Source organism: Bremia lactucae, assembly GCF_004359215.1.
Source record: "Bremia lactucae strain SF5 chromosome Unknown BlacSF5_NotPlaced_200_SHOA01000120.1_2678225bp, whole genome shotgun sequence".
In the NCBI taxonomy this organism is placed as follows: domain Eukaryota; phylum Oomycota; class Peronosporomycetes; order Peronosporales; family Peronosporaceae; genus Bremia; species Bremia lactucae.
The window spans coordinates 833,350-849,968 of NW_027152213.1; the positions used below are offsets into that span (position 1 = coordinate 833,350).

The following is a 16,619-nucleotide window of genomic DNA, read 5'->3' on the forward strand; positions in this document are numbered from 1 at the left end:
TTATGATATGATGTGAATTACATCATTATTTGCACAATGGAGGTAGCGCAGTATGCAAAGCTGTGTTCGCGTCTTTCGCGATTCCTTCAAGATTATCCAAGTGATGTAAAACTTCAAAAGAACTTGGACAAACTAGTGAAGCTGTACGATCGTTTGGATGGGTTGGAGAAGGCTTTGCCTCGGGTGGAATTTGCGGCCTTTGACGAGTTAATATTGCTCACACTCCACAAATTGCTGGACGCCTTTATGCGTGATGCGTCTAAAATGCTCCAAGAGCAATTCTTTACCGTATTCGCACGCGTACTTCGAAGATGTAAGTCTCGAATGCAAGGTAGTAGTCTCGCTCACGTGCAGCGTCGACTACATTTCGTGCAAAGCTGTGTGTTGTACCTGCCGCCACCATTGGAGCTTAATGAAGAAAAACATACTGAAAGAATAACGCTTGCTTCCCAATCAGAGGAACTGAGAATTGCTGTCTTGCATAGTCTGCAAGAATTATTTGATGAAAACGCGCGGCAAGACGAGGTGATACAATTTCAAGTCGACCAACACCACTTCTTCGCGTACATAGTATCGTCGCTACTTCATATTGCAAAACAAGATCGATGTCGGGCAGCTGCTTTGCTAGCTGTAAAAGTGCTAAAGTGTGTGCTTTTTTTCATTCGCGACCCTTCCACGCTTCGCCAGTATTTGCCTGGCGTCGCTGCTGACTTGTGGAAGTGCGCGAACGCACCGCAACAGGCGTCGAAAGTGACTGTTGCTGCATTAAATTGTTTTGCACTGGCTTTATATTTATGCATTGGGGATGAAAGTAGTTTAAATATTGGTAACGCGAACCAAGGGCAGCAGAAATATACGCTGGATGAGATTCGACAGGACGCAAAATTGAGAATTCATGTTGCTGAAGCAGATAGATTGGTCGAGTTAAAGTCCACAGAATCTGAAAAATGGCTGCAGACAGCAGCCATGAATGTGGATTTGCTCTTGTCTCGAATGTTTGCTGCCAGTGTCTCAGCCATTGCAGTTGGAAACAAAAGAGGATTACCGCGCTCATCTTGGCGCGTCCGTTGTGCACTTGCACAACTCTGTGATACAGTGATGCTACGATGTCGTATAGCGCTCCGAATCTCCTTTTTTCGATGCTATGATGAGCTTCTTGTCCTACAAGGTGATTCGATTGCAGCAGTGGCTCACGAAGCAGATAAAGTGCTTCAGAAGTTGCAATTGTATGCTTTTTCATCCGAAGAGCGCTTACAAGTATTACCAGAAATGGCGGATCGTTTTCAAATGCTACTTTCCACTCTTGTGCTTAAACTGTCGGCCGAGCACGAATCAACAAAAATTCATTTCATACGCATACTTCGCGGATACTTGGCCGTTTTAGGATCTAGTCTTTCTCCATACTTTGATGCGTCTATAAACAGTATTTATACTTCTCTGTGTCGCGTGGCGTCGTTTGCTGCGCTTGATATTGAATTGATTGTTAACCGATCTCTTTCACGAAAATCAAAGTCTAAAGGTATGAGTGCTACTACTACAGCCACTGTACTAGTGTCACAATATCAAAAACGGTTGCACTATTTTCGCGAGGAAGCCTCAGTTGATGAAGTATTTTTGTTGCTACAAGATGTCGGCATCATCTCAAACCCAGCAGGCTTCATTGACTGCGCCATTTCCTTATTGTCTGGTGCACATTCAAAATCTCCCGAAACAGGAGGAGCAGAAGCTGTGCTGGTTTTCAACGAATTCTTACGGGCATACTGTAAGAACACGATATCTGGAGGCAAGCGTCTTAGTGTACATCTTATTGGCCACATTTTGGAAGATCTTCTAGCGCTGGAAGCTTGGGATGAGCATAAATCGAAATTGACCAGCAATGATAATAAAGCTCTTGTATCTCAACGTGCTTTGATGGTTGAGTGTGTCGGTGTGTGTGCTGAAATTCTCGGTGCCGACTTTAAGGTATTTTTGCTACATGTGCTGTATCCGCTGGTTGAACAGCTGGGATCACAAGATGTGGAAGTGGAGCGTGCAGCTTTAGCTGCCCTTGAGAAAATCTACTTCTTTATGGGCTACGAATCATTGGGAACCCTTTTTGAGATTAATATGGACTATTTTGTCGACTCCTTATGCGCTCGGCTTGAACAATTGGAAATGTATCCGATGACTGCTTTTGTCGTTGAGGCCTTATTACGACACACTCGATTGACATCATTGCCTCTATTCGATGAAGTGGCATCGTCACTTTTGATTAGTGTCGACTTATACCAGGATTCAACGTATGTTGATGGTTTATTACGTGCGCTGAAAGCATTACTTAGCAGTATCTCACGGGATGGCAAAATAACTGAAGCCAAGAAGAATTTATCTGCTGTTGATGCTGAGGTGGAAGATGTAGCAATGTCTCACTCGTTACTAAACGGTTTTATTCATGAGATGAAGGTGTTGGCCAATATCAACATAAATGTTCTTGACAATGAAGATAATTTTAGCGAGGGGAAAAATCAGTTAGGTGACGATTCACCTGAGCAACAAAGTGTTATGGGGGCTCTACCCCTCGAATATGATGCAGAGGATGGACAAGAAGAGAACGGTTTTCGAACACTCGTCATTGATATAATGGAAAGGTGTGGCTACTTTCTGGTCGAGTCGAACCCTATCGCGTGCTGCCTCGTGTTATCGTTAATTGATGAGGGCGTGCGGTTTCTATCAAAACATAAAAAGCAGCTTTTGCCTCTTGTCGCTCAGATGTGGCCTGAATTGTTGCCCCGACTACGTGTCAAAAATCGTGCTATTGTGACTGGTACTATCCGCGTCATTACCACTGTAGCAGAAATTGCCAAAGATTTCGTTGGTGATCGTTTTGTAGAGACTGTGTGGCCAATACTGCGATCACAACTGCAGTCTATTGAATCTGGTAATGATACAAACTTGCCGCAGCTCACACGCTCTATGCTGCTGCTTTCTAAGGAGGCTACAAGCAACAAGGAATACGTACTAGCATCAGAAAATTGTTTTGCACAAAAGATGTATAGCGCTGTGAGTGGAACACGGATATCGCAAGAGATTCGTCAATTGCTGGCAACTTTGTCATGCCTGACCATGGTATGCAGTCAATCTGAGACAGTGACTCAACTTGTACCTGAAATTACATACGTTTGCAGCAAGTTTTTAAGTTGCGCCGCGCCTCAGGAGGTTGTGGAGCAAACCACAAAGCTGTTTTGGGCGTTAGCACGACTAAATGGTGACGAGGTATTCTGCGCCTTAGCAGCATTGGCAGACTGGATGCCGCGAGTTCCGCCTTGTACGCGCTTCTCAGCATATGATCTGGATTATATTCGTCGCTTCTATCGAAGCTTCTTGTCAAACATGAAAGGAGAGACAAAATATTGCCGAGATAATGCTAGGATCTTAATGAATTGCTTGTTCATCTAGTGCCATTACTTTGTGGCACTTCTAATCTAAAGCAGATTTACACTGTCATTCACTAGAACATGCAGTCCAACATCGCCTGATGAGGTGCTTACTATGTAGCCACCTACTTCTTCACTTGCAAAATTCTAAGCAAACATACCGCCCATATTACCAGCATACGCCATAGGCCTAATTGGGGGATGCTCCTGCAATGATCACAGAATTTTTTTTTAAAAGCAAGCCCTTGATAATAATAAAGTTCTAGTACATACCACAGCAACAAATTGCGTGAAGCGAGGCTGCATGTCCCTTTCAAATCGAATGTAAGCGCCTTTGTTACCCATCTGATCGCAGTAATTTGGTGCGCTAAATACTGTGATGCATTTTCCGTCGTGTTCGACTAAATAACCTTCGTCTTTGACCTCGTGTGAGCGCACTAGCAAATCTACAAGGAATAATTAAAGGGCACGTATCAAGCAAGGTAATAAATTGTCGTCCAGCATGACAGTAAACCTACCAAGATTATTTTGTTCCAGAAAAGCCTTTGTTACATCAGGGCCAAAAGATAAACCGATGCCGCGCTTGCTAGGACCACGGCCATGAAATGGCTGCGGGTCGCTCCACATCAAATCACTCATAAGTCCACTTTCAGGAGGCTCACGGTTGCGGTCAACCTTCTCGATATCCGCAAGCGTCACATTTTCGTCGCTAAAAAGGCCACCGTGTACAACGATCACCTTGTGCTCAATCACAGCCGCGAGAGGAAGCCAGTTGAATACCTCCGTGAAAAGTTGCATCACTGTCTCGTCATACTTGTGCTTCACTTCACCCTCGAAGCCATAAATCTTGTTCATATTTTTGGATTCATGATTGCCTCGCAACAAGTGAACATGTTTTGGATACACAAGCTTCATTGCAAAAAGTGTCATAACAACTTCAAACGAGAACGAGCCACGGTCGACAAAGTCGCCATTAAATAAATACGGGTTGGTCTCACTCGGCAAGCCGTTAAGCGTAAAGATGTTGCACACGTCGTAGAATTGGCCATGAGTGTCTCCACACACTGTAAAGTGCGCATCGGATTCGTCAGCGGACAGTGATACGTGCAAGAGTGATGGCAGAACACACAGCATTTTCTTGAGCTTGAGCAAAATTATAATTACAAATTTGCGGTGCAATAATTTGCCACGCTTAAATCGATCCATGAGAGCTATAATAAAGTCCGGCTGTGTCTGTGAGCAGTCATCTGGAAGACATGGCCCGTCATACGACGGATCTACAGTCAGCGAATGAACATCAATGGTCTCAGAGAGCGGCAAGTTGCGCTCTGATTGGATGGCGGTCGCGAATGCCGCTTCTTTAATAATTCTTTCGCACAGCTTAAGCTTGGCGCGTGCGTCGCGGTCTTGTGGCTTCATTCGCACTACAAGGCGAAAATCCTTTACTGCTTTTTTGTGGTGGCCAAGAGCCAATTCCGCCGAGCCGCGGCGATAGTACGCTGCCCACAGTCACAACAATACGTCAATCCGGCAACGATAGTACCGCTCGTAACAGCCACCTTTGTTGTACCTTTAACGTAAGCGATGTCAAGCTGAATCGCGGCCGATGCGTCGTCAATAGCCAGTCCGTAATTTTCGCTCTTGACGTGTGCAGCTGCACGGTTGGCGTAAAAGATCGCGGTAGGCAGCAGCTCGATAGCATTAGTATACAGCTCGATGGCCGTCACATACTTAAAATGTGCCAATGCATCATTGCCCTGCGCTTTAAATGCGTCTGCACGCGCACGTGTTTCGTTCGATACGGTGTGGGGTGTGCCCTCTGATACTAAGATGCTGGCCATCACTTGTACTAAATGATTGTGTGTGGCCAAAAAGTCTCTTGTTCGTCATACGACCTCTTGTCAATCATTTATAAAAAATTAATCTGAAAGGCGTGGAAAAGCCAAGTTTAAAAAGCTCATGGAGGCACCGTTTTCGTTGGCTCCGGTGCCAACCGCGAATAAGCCAAAGCGCATATTTGATGTACGGGATATGATAAAAGAGTTGCCGGTGCTTATGTCGCTCAAAAATCAAAAGTGGATGGCTAGACTGCCGCGCAATATGTTCCTCGAGCCCAAAAATCTAAGCGGCAGCGACAGCTCGAATACGATGCTGGCTTCAGCTGATATTCTACCAGCACTACAAGTATGCTTTCTTTACGTGGGCTTTACAGCGGGTGGAATTTAAAGTTATCATGCTGCTAGACGGCCAGGTCTACGTCGCTGCTTGTGCCACAGCCGAATGAGGAAATTGTAGAGGCGCTGGACGCGCGGTATTTTATCGAAACCTTTGATCCGATCGCGCACATGCTAGTACGCAACGGATTTTATGTTGTAAACTCACATTTGAAAAAGAATAGCTAAAAGCTACATGAAACAGGAAAGTCTTCCAGAGAGTAAAGACGAGCTGAGCGCTTTCATGCGCACTGAGATCAGTGCGGTAGACGTGGCAAAGGATGTTATTTTGACTAAATTGCATGACGAGGTGCGGGCAAACTACAATGCTTTGATTCAGGGTATGAAGGTTGTGCAGGATGTGGATCTCGACTTGGTGCGGGCACAAATCCATGTCAAAAACGGCCGTCGCCATCTTGCAACAGTCAAGCATGATCTCGTCCTCAGGTGTGGTAAAATTTCCTCGCTTGTGTTTGATGTCGAATTGTTCTTAAATTGATGATTATGCTGAAGCTCGTTAAAAATTGTGAAAACCAAGCAAAATCTTAATCGAGTTTGCGAGGTAAGGATTGTGACTATACGATATTTTTGTGTGTTTTTACAATTAACAGGATTGCTACCCAGATTGTAAATCTAGGTTCACAAATTCTTTCCTTTTTTAGTCAAGAGAAAGAGATGAATCTTGCTTTACAAGAACATCAATTCATTACTGCTGTGGGTAAACAGTCGCTTATTTTCACCTTGACTTAGTAATTAATTTGGTGTAATGGTTTGGAGATTTTAGGTGGACATTTGCATCTATTTGAGACAAGGTTTGGCCCGTGAAGAGATGCAGAAACTCACTATCTTGGAAGATATTAGGCTTCGGATGCAAAATTTTATACCAAAACTACGGGACCAGTTTGACCAGGTAGCTGTAAATGACTCTTCAAACTTCAGACAGAGCCTGCTTGCACCTCATTCGCATTGGTGATTCTATGTTTGCTAATGTACAGTCGTTGCGGAAGATTGCTGGGCGGTTTGATCCCCTTGAGTACAAGGAGCTCCTGAAAGCATACATTACTCTTGCGGATCACTCCGAAAGTCTCGGATTCGATTTTTCGTCGTATACGCTTACTGACGTGCTGTCTAAGATCCCGGAAAAAATTATTCGCTCCATCGATGACATGACCCGTGAATGTATGCGCCAAGTTTTTATAGATGTGTCACCCAAAAAACTGAGGTTAGGAAATCAGAATATCCGTTCAGACAACTTCTGCAATCGCAAGGGCGGGGTAGAGTCGGACCCAATGCTCACACCATCATCTCAAACAATTAAAAACGTTAAGCGATGCTATGAAAATCTGACTGACCTGATGCACACTTACTATTTATTGGTGCAATGGCACCGCGACCCGTTTAACTCGCTCAACGATGACGTCGCGTACCTTCACCGCTGTGGTATCGACGACGATGATGACGACGACGACGACAATGATGATGACAACGACGATGATGATGACATCGACGATGATGATGACATCGATGATGACAGCGACGAAGAAGCTGATCAGGATGACAACCAGTATCATCGTCGTCCCTCTTCGAGCCTTAAGTTGAATGAAGCAGACTTACTACCACAGCGTGCGAAAATAAATAGTCGTGATTCCAGATGGTCTTTGTACAATCAAGTGCTGTGTGATACAGGCATGACATTGCTTCGGTATCGGAAGATCGTGTGGGAAAACATTCAGCTCAGCGTTCTAGAAATTATTGAGAAGCTTGACATGACTTACGGTGAGAAACTGAAGTCAAAGTGAGGGGCTTCACAAGTATTAATTCCATAAGGTGCTCTGGAAAATGTCAGGGTACAAAATGGAGCAAATTATCACGCTATCACTTGCAACAACGAAGTTTGTTGAGATTGGAGAAGAATTTTCCGGGGCACCTTCGTCAAAGTACGTCTCAAAAGTGATATTGGTCCCTTTCGTATTGGGAGCGTAAAATCTATTTTTTTATAATTAACTCCAGAATTCGCAAGACCCTTCGGATCAAGTGCATTCAATACCTTGACGCATTTCACAACGATAACATCGAATTGACTCGTATGCTTTTAGACACTGAAAGCTGGCTTCGTGTCACGGCATCAAACACTGATGTTGACGACAATGCTGATTTCTTAAACTTGATCGAAAAACGGAGTGGACACTCGTTTAAACGGAAGCTTCGTGAAAATCTCACAGCTAACTCAATATATTCAAGACGGGTGTTCCCTTCTTTTTTTAGCGAAGGAAACCCCTTTAATGATGCCAATTCGATTAAGTGGCTGTCAATGAAGCAAGGCATCCGCTTAAAAGAACTTGGGCACATAAACATTACAAAAAAGGTTCCTCTATGCGCTCATGATAATCAAAATCTTCCTGTCTTAGAACCGCATGAGTCTGAATTTGTGCTTATATCATCAAGTCTTGCTGGCTTTGTTCGGTAATTAGCTGTGATGGTACAATTTGCTGATACCAACTCATTTCATCTTACCATCATTTTGGCTCATAGACTCTGCGGCGTTTATCTGAAGATGATGGAATACATTCCACACATTGCGTGGGACACTTTCTGTTCTCTAAACAATCTTTTCGAGTTCAATTTATACGCCGTTCTCACAAATTTCGTATCCACGGACAGTATAACACAATTTTTGAGAAGCAGAAGTGGGTGTGTGGTAAATAGAGACACAGCCGAATGGAATGTGCTCCGCAATGGTGTTTGTCGTATTGCTGATGACATCAGTAGCGGTAACGTTTTGCTTCAGTCGTCTGTTGAAGAAAATTTGATTCAATTGCAGGATTCTCCAACTTCAAAATATTTAAATTTGCGCAAAGTGATTCGGGCACCTGCTACTGTGGAGGATGCTGTTGAAGATAATTTGTATGCAGTAGCTGAGCGATCTATTGCGTGCGAAGCAATTATCAGTCAGTGCAGACTGCTAGATGCGATTGAAGACCTGGCTCGATCGTACCTCCCGGATCGGCATCTGTGTCTAATGGATGAAATTTACGAGAGGAACCGCGTTATGGCGCGAGAGCTTTGTAGTTTAATGTATAGTACAATTGCAACGCAGCTTGTAAACGTTCCTGCTCTAAAGCAGTCTATTTCAGCCGTTTCCTGGAACACTTCGTACATAAGCGACCAGCCCAACGAATACATTGTCAACTTGGTGCAAAAATGTGGCGAAACCTGGGGAGGTCTTCAAATTCTAATGGACGGGTCCATTCCAATGGATGCGAGAGAGGATGTTTGGGCAAAAATGGTGCAAATTATCCTGGATTCATTATTGCAGGCGTTTTCTACAATTTCCAAGCCTACACCCCAAGGCCGCGCTTTGATGTTGCTCGATTTACATGCATTGCAAAACGGCCTTGACTTAATCAACCACATTGGCCCCCGAGTCGTTCCTCGCGGCCGTGAGTATGTATGCAATTATATCAAGGCGTTTTACTATGATGAAAAGAAGCTATTGGAATGGGCTCAAAATAATAAGGTTTGTTTCTTAACACAGGCTTATGAAAAATTGGATTGCAATATTCACAATTCCTTTTTTGCAGTCATTGTACTCGAAGGTCCAGTATGCAAACTTGCTCAAGCACGGTGTCGGATCGACGCTTATTTTGGATAAATTGCGCGAGCTTGTGATAAGTATCGACGCAATAATTAGTTGACTTGATAGTTTTATGATGATTTTTACATAATTAGATATTTTATTGCAGCTTCATTCGCCACTTTATGTGCATTATATCATTTCGTGTTGGCGTTGTGTCAAACTCTTGAGCTGATTTCAGCAAAAGATTTCGCACAAGATTTGTACTCCACTACCTCTTCTTAGCAACACCAAATTAAGCAGTTGTTTATCTCGCCAAGGCGACACGTAATTCTTGCTGCACCTGCGGTTGCGGAATAACATCAACAACCATATGAAGCAGCTTTTCTGCTTCGTTATTGCCAAAAGTTAAACGCAGATAGTCTACAAACGCCTGACCGCTCATATCTTGATTTCCAAGCGCCTTTGCTGCTTGTTTAAACTCACGGACGATGTCTGAATTGGCCTTTGAGAGACGACCAACGCGCTCCAAAATTTGCCGATTCACTTTTTTCCGCGAAACACGCCTGGGGCAAGCTATGTCACTTGAGCCTCTATGATGATTAGAAAAACTCTGGACTTCTTGATCCGCTAGCAGAAGTATCGAAATTAATTTCTTAATTGATAACAGTCAGCTTATTATTTGCTATACATACCAAATTTTTTGGATAGGCGCTTGGCCTCTTCTTCCTCTTCTGTCAGGTGCGTGCGAAGGCTTTGATGCTGCATATCTTTCATCTCTTCAGCATCAATAGAGGTGGAAGAAATGCCACCAGAAACGCACAGCGCTTCGCGCTTCTCACAACTCTTGACTGAGCGTAAGAAGCACCGCAAAATCCAAAATGCAAATTCTGGCTCAAACTCCTTCGAGAATTCCACGAACATGCTCGCAGCTGCAACCGGATCGTTTTCCTTCCGAAAAGCCCGTGCACATTTCTTAAAACGCTTAAGCTCGTGCGCTCCACAGCGCCTAGCAATTTCCATTTCAATCTCCATCCTCCACATTTTTCTTCGAGAGCTGATCTTGTTTCCAACGCCAGAAGAACTCACAAGCGATGCACGGCTGTACGAACTCGCGGAATCGCGCAGCACATCTTTTAATGACGACGACCTACTAATACAGGATGGAAGCAATCCGCTACAGTCCATAAACTGCTCAGCACCAATGAAATCGGCCAACACTTTGCAGCTGCCGCGCTTGGAAAAGTCCAAGACATCTGGGAAAAGCATAACTCGTTGAATGTAAAAGTCGAGCTCGGCACGGCGCTTTTCAAGAAAACTGGAGGTTTGGTCTTGATGAAAGAAAGCGCGCACGCGATGTCCTGGTGCGAAGGCAACAGTGACCATCATCTTCGCAAAAGTAGACTTGCGAACCGCGCGCATCTGGTTATCAAAGGCTTGGAACTCCTCGTACGTCTTCCATAGACTCCACTGCACTACGCCCACTGGCTCCTCCTGCTTATTACGCGTCTCGTCAAGGCGGCAGAACAATTCAAACTGCAACAAATCATAAAGAGGACGGAACTATTAGCTAGGCATATAATAGCTTATCATAGTTTTGTAGACATACCACAGCTGGCTCTCCACTCGTTTGAGTGGCGTTTCGAACGTGAAGTTTTAGCGGTGGCATACGAAGCAAGAAATCGGGCGGCGTCATAGCGGTGAAATTTGGCGTGAGCAGTGCCACGCTTTGTCTGGAGTCCGCAAGAACAGTCAGTCTATGAATAGGGAGAGGAGCCAAGCGCGAGGTGACAACACTATGATTTGCCGTTCAGTAAATTCGGATTCAGAATCGGTTTTACAAGGATTTCGAGAATTTCAGAACGTTAGCACGTATCAATGATTAAAAAGGACTGAAAATAAGTAAAAGTATTTCGGAAGCGCTCACTATTTGGACGGCCTCTAATTATTAATGTCACATGATACGTTTCTTCTTGCATTTACAGAGCAGCTCCATGAGAACGGTACCAATTTGCGGTCCTCAATAACGGAGACTATATCCAGTAACGGCTTGAGTAATAAATACAAAACAATTTGGGGCTCATAAAAATTGTAATGGACAAGTCTTGTAATTCTTTGCTCATAAAAATTTCTGGACTATTGCGGAAATTGAGGAAAGGGAGGTTTATGCAAATCATGGTAGAATCTACGCTTATGCTCGCGGGATAGGGGTCATATTGGATCGGCGAACATGCCAGCTGTCATTGTAGAATCTACATAAGATCAATTAATCAATACTATGACGCCGCCAAGAATTCAGCTTTTTCGAACTTTAAATCATGAGTATAAAGATAAATAGCACTTGGTTCCTTCGCGAATTTATCAGAAGCGTCTTTACTAAGAATATCAGCTGAAACAGGCAAGAAGTAGGAAAATACACGCAGCGGGTTTATTCTGTGACGGAGCCAAAACTTTTATTGATTTAATGTTAAAAGCAACCTTCAACACAAAAATTTATACTCTAGGAGGCACAGATTGTCTATTTGCAAGGTTATACTTAAGACAGGCAAAGAGCGCCAATGGCTTTCGCTCCGGTGGTCGGCGTGGTTTTACCAGGACTACATCAATCTTCTCCTCGCTGGCTTAGTCTGCTAGCTCGAGACTTTGGGCTTCACGGGTGACACTCCGCAAAGGGCACGTGGAATCGGTTTCCAGTCTGGGGTGCATACAGTGGCGCTGAGATCGCGACAAGCGCCAGGCAGTCCCGATCAACCTCTGATGCTCCTTGACGGGGCCGATCAGTTCACGTTCTAGGCAAGTTCGCTTCGTGTGATTGGGATTCGCACTCGGCGACAGGGCCGGCGACTGGAAGGCCGACGTAGAAGTGCAGGAACTAGATGGGGGTGACAACATCTGTCGCCGTGACCCTCACCCGGGGTATCGCGGCATTTCTCTCCTCTCGGTTTGCACGCTGCATTGCCTCCCGTAGTGCATGCAGCGGAGAGAAAACCTCCCCCTTCTACCTGGGCTCCCTCGGAGGGACTTCCCGCTATGGGCAAGGGGCTCACCGGCTCATTGACGGTCGTCTAATCTTGGCCGTTGTTGTTCGAAGGCGCAAATTGTTAACTCTTCATCTTTCACAAATTCTGTATGCGTGAAATTTTTCTTCGTCCAAATTTATGATTGTTGCATTTCATCAAGCATATGTCGAAAACATTTTCTCTTATTCAACAAAAAGCAACACTGAAACCTTAAAAAGGGGCGACTGGCGACTCTGATACAGTGATATCCAACCAGTAATATTATGCCTTTAGTCCAGCAAACTGTTTGGATAGACACATGTGAAAGGCTGAATGGATCAGCAGCAATGATTCTGCCAGCCTGGGGATGTAGGTGAAGTTGAGAATGCAGTAATTAGTTGCTGCTCATTGGATCATTGGATACCATCCAGCCATTAAATTGCGAGATTCTCCACGTGTTTAAGGCTGCTTCATTAACACCTTAGGCAAATGTGGACAAATATATTGGATAACATTCAGGTAGAGCTAAATCTTAGTCCAAAATTGCTGTTTAGCCACGTCCTCATGGTCCGGGTCTTGGTGGCCGTTTAACGGGCTAAAGTTGCCCTAATGTTACACAGTCCCGTAAGTACACTTGATAAATCTAATGGAATGGTCAAGTAATTAGACCTTCACTGAAACGGGGTGAATCGTTACATGAAATTAACACTTAAAGGTTGTTAATTAATATTATCTAAAAGGTAGATAATATTTGGAGAATATTACTTTACGTTGTAAACACTCGAAAAGTTTATCCATTGGTAGATATGGGCCATTGTATCTACTTGCTCCGCGGTCCAGTCAGCGCTGGACGCGCGCAAATAGAGAGACAGATAAGACTTTATTACATGTTTTGTATTAGTATATATTTAAGTTAGTATTAAGTAGATAAAAGCAGAAGAACTTAATTATATTAAAAACAGTTTACTTTTAACCCTCTTTAAAGCAAGTTTCTTAAAGATATCTTCCTCTGCACGTACTAGTGTTACGTGAAGTGACGTGAGGCACCACTCGCACTGAAGCAGTACAAGTCGGCAGTGCCCCGTTAAACCTGGTAGCACTTTGTAGTCCGTCCAAAGACCACACTTTCATCATCTTACATGGACATGTTAGATTATAATGGAAATCCGCATCACGTTTCGCATGATAGCTACTCCTTTCTAAGTGACATAGAAAAGAGTGCGGTCGAACGAATGAGTTCGACCGTAGGGAACGATGCCATCTTGGCCATGCTGTCCGGTTTGGACAGAAATGCCTTCCATTCAGCCATCGCCAAGTTCATACAACATGAACTTGACGAGGCGAAGGTGAAAGTAGTCTTGCTTAATCGGGAAGGCTCTCGACAGGCAGAACTGTTGAAGTTGAAACAGGTACAGACCCTTGCATCTGGGATGACGCACACGCGTCGTCCAGAAACCTTAAAGATAGACATCTCTAAATATAAGGAAGTCGTAGAGGACTCCCTTTAAAGGTGTTTCGTCCAGTTGGACGATGCCATAAAGGCTCGTCACATCATCGACGAGTAAATAAATGTCGCATTCGCTCAATACAAATTTGGCAGGTCGTACCAAAACTTGGGCACTAGGCCTCAAGTTGCGCAACCCGTATGTATTTGGGTCGCTAGAGGATTTTAAAGCCCGGCTCAAACAGACGTTTGAACCGCGTAGGGCTGAGTTTGGAGCTCGATCAGAGTTTCTGAAACTCAAGCAAGGCCCAGCTTATACGACTCTTAGCGAGATGTATCACGAACAATCCAGTTCATGAACTCACGTTGATTACGGTATTTATGCAAGGTTTTACGGATCGTCCCGTGAAGACCCATCTGTTCCGCTTGGAACTGGATACGCTTGAAGAAGCAATATCCGTTGGGAACAAAAGGACATTAGCTTGAGACAGGCTCAAGCTAGTGTGTCATCGTATCGTCCTCCGGGACGACAAGAGCTTGGAGGTCCAGACCCTATGGACGTCTCTTACGTCGAAAGCGAGGGACCTCGCTTTTCGAACAATAAGCGATTGCAGAGATGCAATTGCTGTCAAAAGTTAGGTCACTACGCTCATGAGTGTAGTGCACTACGCTAGGTACTTAAGAGTACTGAACGTACTTATGGACCGAATGCCAAAAAGGGCAACGGTCGCGGGTCCGACGTTGGTAACAACGAGAGAGACGCCAAAAAACTGTCGGGGTCAGTAGGGGCGCAACACCCTACTGATCCAGCAACCTCAAGAGAATTTGCAAATTCTCTTGACGAAAGTTGCCCCAGACACACAGTCATTATGTATCTCTGCACCTGGTGATGAGGTATCCTGTCACTTTTAACGCCTAGTGCTTTTGTGAACTGTGGAGCGTCGAATAACTTTATTCGTCGCCAGTCGCTAGAGAGTCGTAGGCTCAAATATGTTGAGCCCGACATCCCTCCAACGATAATGCGTCTAGAGACAGGCGCATCGATAACAGTGATAAAACGCGTAGTGAGACTTCAATACACTTTAAAATATATACAATACGATGATGATTTCATCGTACTGGATTTGGATGACAAATTTGATGTCATCCTAGGTTTATCTTGGCTCAGAAAATTTGAGTTAAGAATCGGCTGGCAGCATCGATCCGTAAAGATGGCTGCCACTTGTTCATCAGTTGGCCGTCTGATGAATGTCTTGGAGCGTCCACAAGCGTGTGGATGTACTACGAGTGAGTGCGATGGCCTCACTTGTGGTACGGTCGTTAGAACAACTGCACAAGATCACAGTGTGATTACCAATCACACTGTGGAGTCAGCTGCCAGCGGCTGTGTTAATGCACAGGCAGCGCCGAAGGTCCACCACTCGAATAAGTCGAGTGGATTGAGACATATATGTACGCCTAGCGGGCGACATTCAAGGAAGATACCGGTTGCCCAAAAGGATAACACGATGATCCTAGGTCGAGTAGAGAATCGATCGTAGAGGACCCGACTGTGATAGCGCAATCACAGTTGGAAGACTTTATGAGAATAAGTATCGACGCACTTGAGGAGAAAGCTACTCAAGTAGTTAGTGCTGAAGCGACTAGACTTCAGCATCCCGAGGGATTGATCCCTCGGCAGCCTGTGGAGAAAGGGTCCCAAAAAAACCGAGACATTGAATGTCTTGGTTAACGACGGATCAGAAGTAGACGCTAATACTCTTGATCTGTATGCGCCTCCGAAATAAACATCGGATATAACTTACTTACCAACCCTAGAACCCAAGCGGTTCTTGAGAGATCTGCATAGTGGTAGAATCAAGCAGATCTGCGTACTCGTCACAGAGGACGAATACGTAACCGATATTCGGTCAGCGGTAATTTTTGCAGAGAACGAACGGATTCTCAGCAGCTCATCGAAGGACGAAAGTGTCCTCGATGTGAAGACTCAGACTCGAGATATATACTACTCAATTCTGGGAAGTTGCCTAGGGATAAAGGCACTCGACATGAGATCGAGCTCAACCGGGCTCGAAGTACTGTGTCATGAAACAGTGGTCACTGCCTCGTGAACAAGTACTTGCGATCGATAAATTCTTCATCGATCGATTAAAAGCGGGCCATGTGAGGGAGTCAACCTCCTCAAATAGCTCTCCGACATTCTTGCGAAAGGCCACAGGAGGGTGGCGGATAGTGCACGCATTCAATAAATTGAATGCTGCAACGGTACCGGACCAAACGTCGATACCTAGAAAAGACGTAATGATAGATGGTATGTCTAAGAGTACGGTCTTTTCGTCTATCGATCTGATGGATGGGTTCTATCAAATCCTTATGCGTGAACGGGACATCCCGTACACAGCAGTGAGCACTACCAGTGGGATGCTCTGGGAATGGCTAGTAATGCCAGAGGGGCTTAGTAACGCCCCTGCAACATTCAACAGATGCATACCGAATCTGTCGAGACCGGTGCGAGAATTCGCATCGAGTTATTTTGACGATGTATTCTTTCATAGCCGAGCCATAGATGGAAAGACGGACGTGGAAGTTCATAAAGCTCACGTTCGTCAGGTTCTTACACTTATGCGAAAGCATCAGTTGTACGCAAATCACAAGATGTGTATCTTCGCTGCAAGCGAAATACCACATCTAGGGTGCATCGTCTGTAAACACGGCGTACGCCCTGATCCCGAAAAGATCAATTACCGACTGGCCAGTTCCAGTCGATGTCAAGGGACTTAGAAAGCTCCTTGGTTTAGCGGCGTACTTGCACAAGTACTCTCGCAATTATGCAGAGATGACAGTTCATCTCTCTCGTCTCTTGAAGAAAGACGAGAAATGGTTATGGAGCGCTGATTGTCAGCGTTCGTTTGAAGGTATCAAGCAAAGCTTGATGCAATCGCCCATCTTGGCGATTGCAGATCAAGACAGACCATT

The 16,619-nt window shown here is 44.7% G+C and overlaps 4 protein-coding genes across 4 annotated transcripts; 2 read left to right on the forward strand and 2 right to left on the reverse strand.

The window, feature by feature from the left end:
• Positions 1-36: 36 nt before the first annotated feature.
• Positions 37-3,435, forward strand: CCR75_006059 (uncharacterized protein; the record flags this gene model as incomplete). The annotated part of the gene is made up of 1 exon (XM_067964131.1): positions 37-3,435. The coding sequence occupies one exon, from the start codon at positions 37-39 to the stop codon at positions 3,433-3,435; it is 3,399 nt and encodes a 1,132-aa protein (XP_067814484.1).
• CCR75_006060 (uncharacterized protein) lies at positions 1,863-5,254 on the reverse strand (the record flags this gene model as incomplete). The annotated part of the gene is made up of 4 exons (XM_067964132.1): positions 1,863-3,620; positions 3,687-3,859; positions 3,932-4,912; positions 4,984-5,254. The coding sequence occupies 4 exons, from the start codon at positions 5,252-5,254 to the stop codon at positions 3,561-3,563; spliced, it is 1,485 nt and encodes a 494-aa protein (XP_067814741.1). The 3' UTR covers positions 1,863-3,560.
• A 118-nt stretch (positions 5,255-5,372) lies between these two features.
• CCR75_006061 (uncharacterized protein) lies at positions 5,373-9,321 on the forward strand (the record flags this gene model as incomplete). Its single annotated transcript, XM_067964133.1, has 12 exons — positions 5,373-5,597; positions 5,657-5,764; positions 5,832-6,073; positions 6,140-6,188; positions 6,251-6,340; positions 6,411-6,536; positions 6,622-7,002; positions 7,249-7,402; positions 7,473-7,563; positions 7,637-8,089; positions 8,159-9,143; positions 9,208-9,321. 12 exons carry the CDS (start codon positions 5,373-5,375, stop codon positions 9,319-9,321), a joined length of 3,018 nt encoding a protein of 1,005 aa, XP_067814740.1.
• CCR75_006062 (uncharacterized protein) lies at positions 9,132-11,145 on the reverse strand. The gene is made up of 3 exons (XM_067964134.1): positions 10,810-11,145; positions 9,896-10,736; positions 9,132-9,830 (listed from the first exon to the last, which is right to left on the reverse strand). The coding sequence occupies exons 1-3, from the start codon at positions 10,894-10,896 to the stop codon at positions 9,508-9,510; spliced, it is 1,251 nt and encodes a 416-aa protein (XP_067814739.1). The 5' UTR covers positions 10,897-11,145; the 3' UTR covers positions 9,132-9,507.
• Positions 11,146-16,619: the final 5,474 nt, after the last annotated feature.

What these genes read in the sequence shown, in the direction of transcription:
- CCR75_006062 (XM_067964134.1), bottom strand. Translation starts at nt 10,896, where the DNA reads ATGACGCCGCCCGATTTCTTGCTTCGTATGCCACCGCTAAAACTTCAC. An exon ending in CGAGTGGAGAGCCAGCTGTG is followed by an intron (nt 10,737 to 10,809) that starts GTATGTCTACAA and finishes GATTTGTTGCAG; the next exon opens with TTTGAATTGTTCTGCCGCCT. An exon ending in GCGCCTATCCAAAAAATTTG is followed by an intron (nt 9,831 to 9,895) that starts GTATGTATAGCA and finishes TACTTCTGCTAG; the next exon opens with CGGATCAAGAAGTCCAGAGT.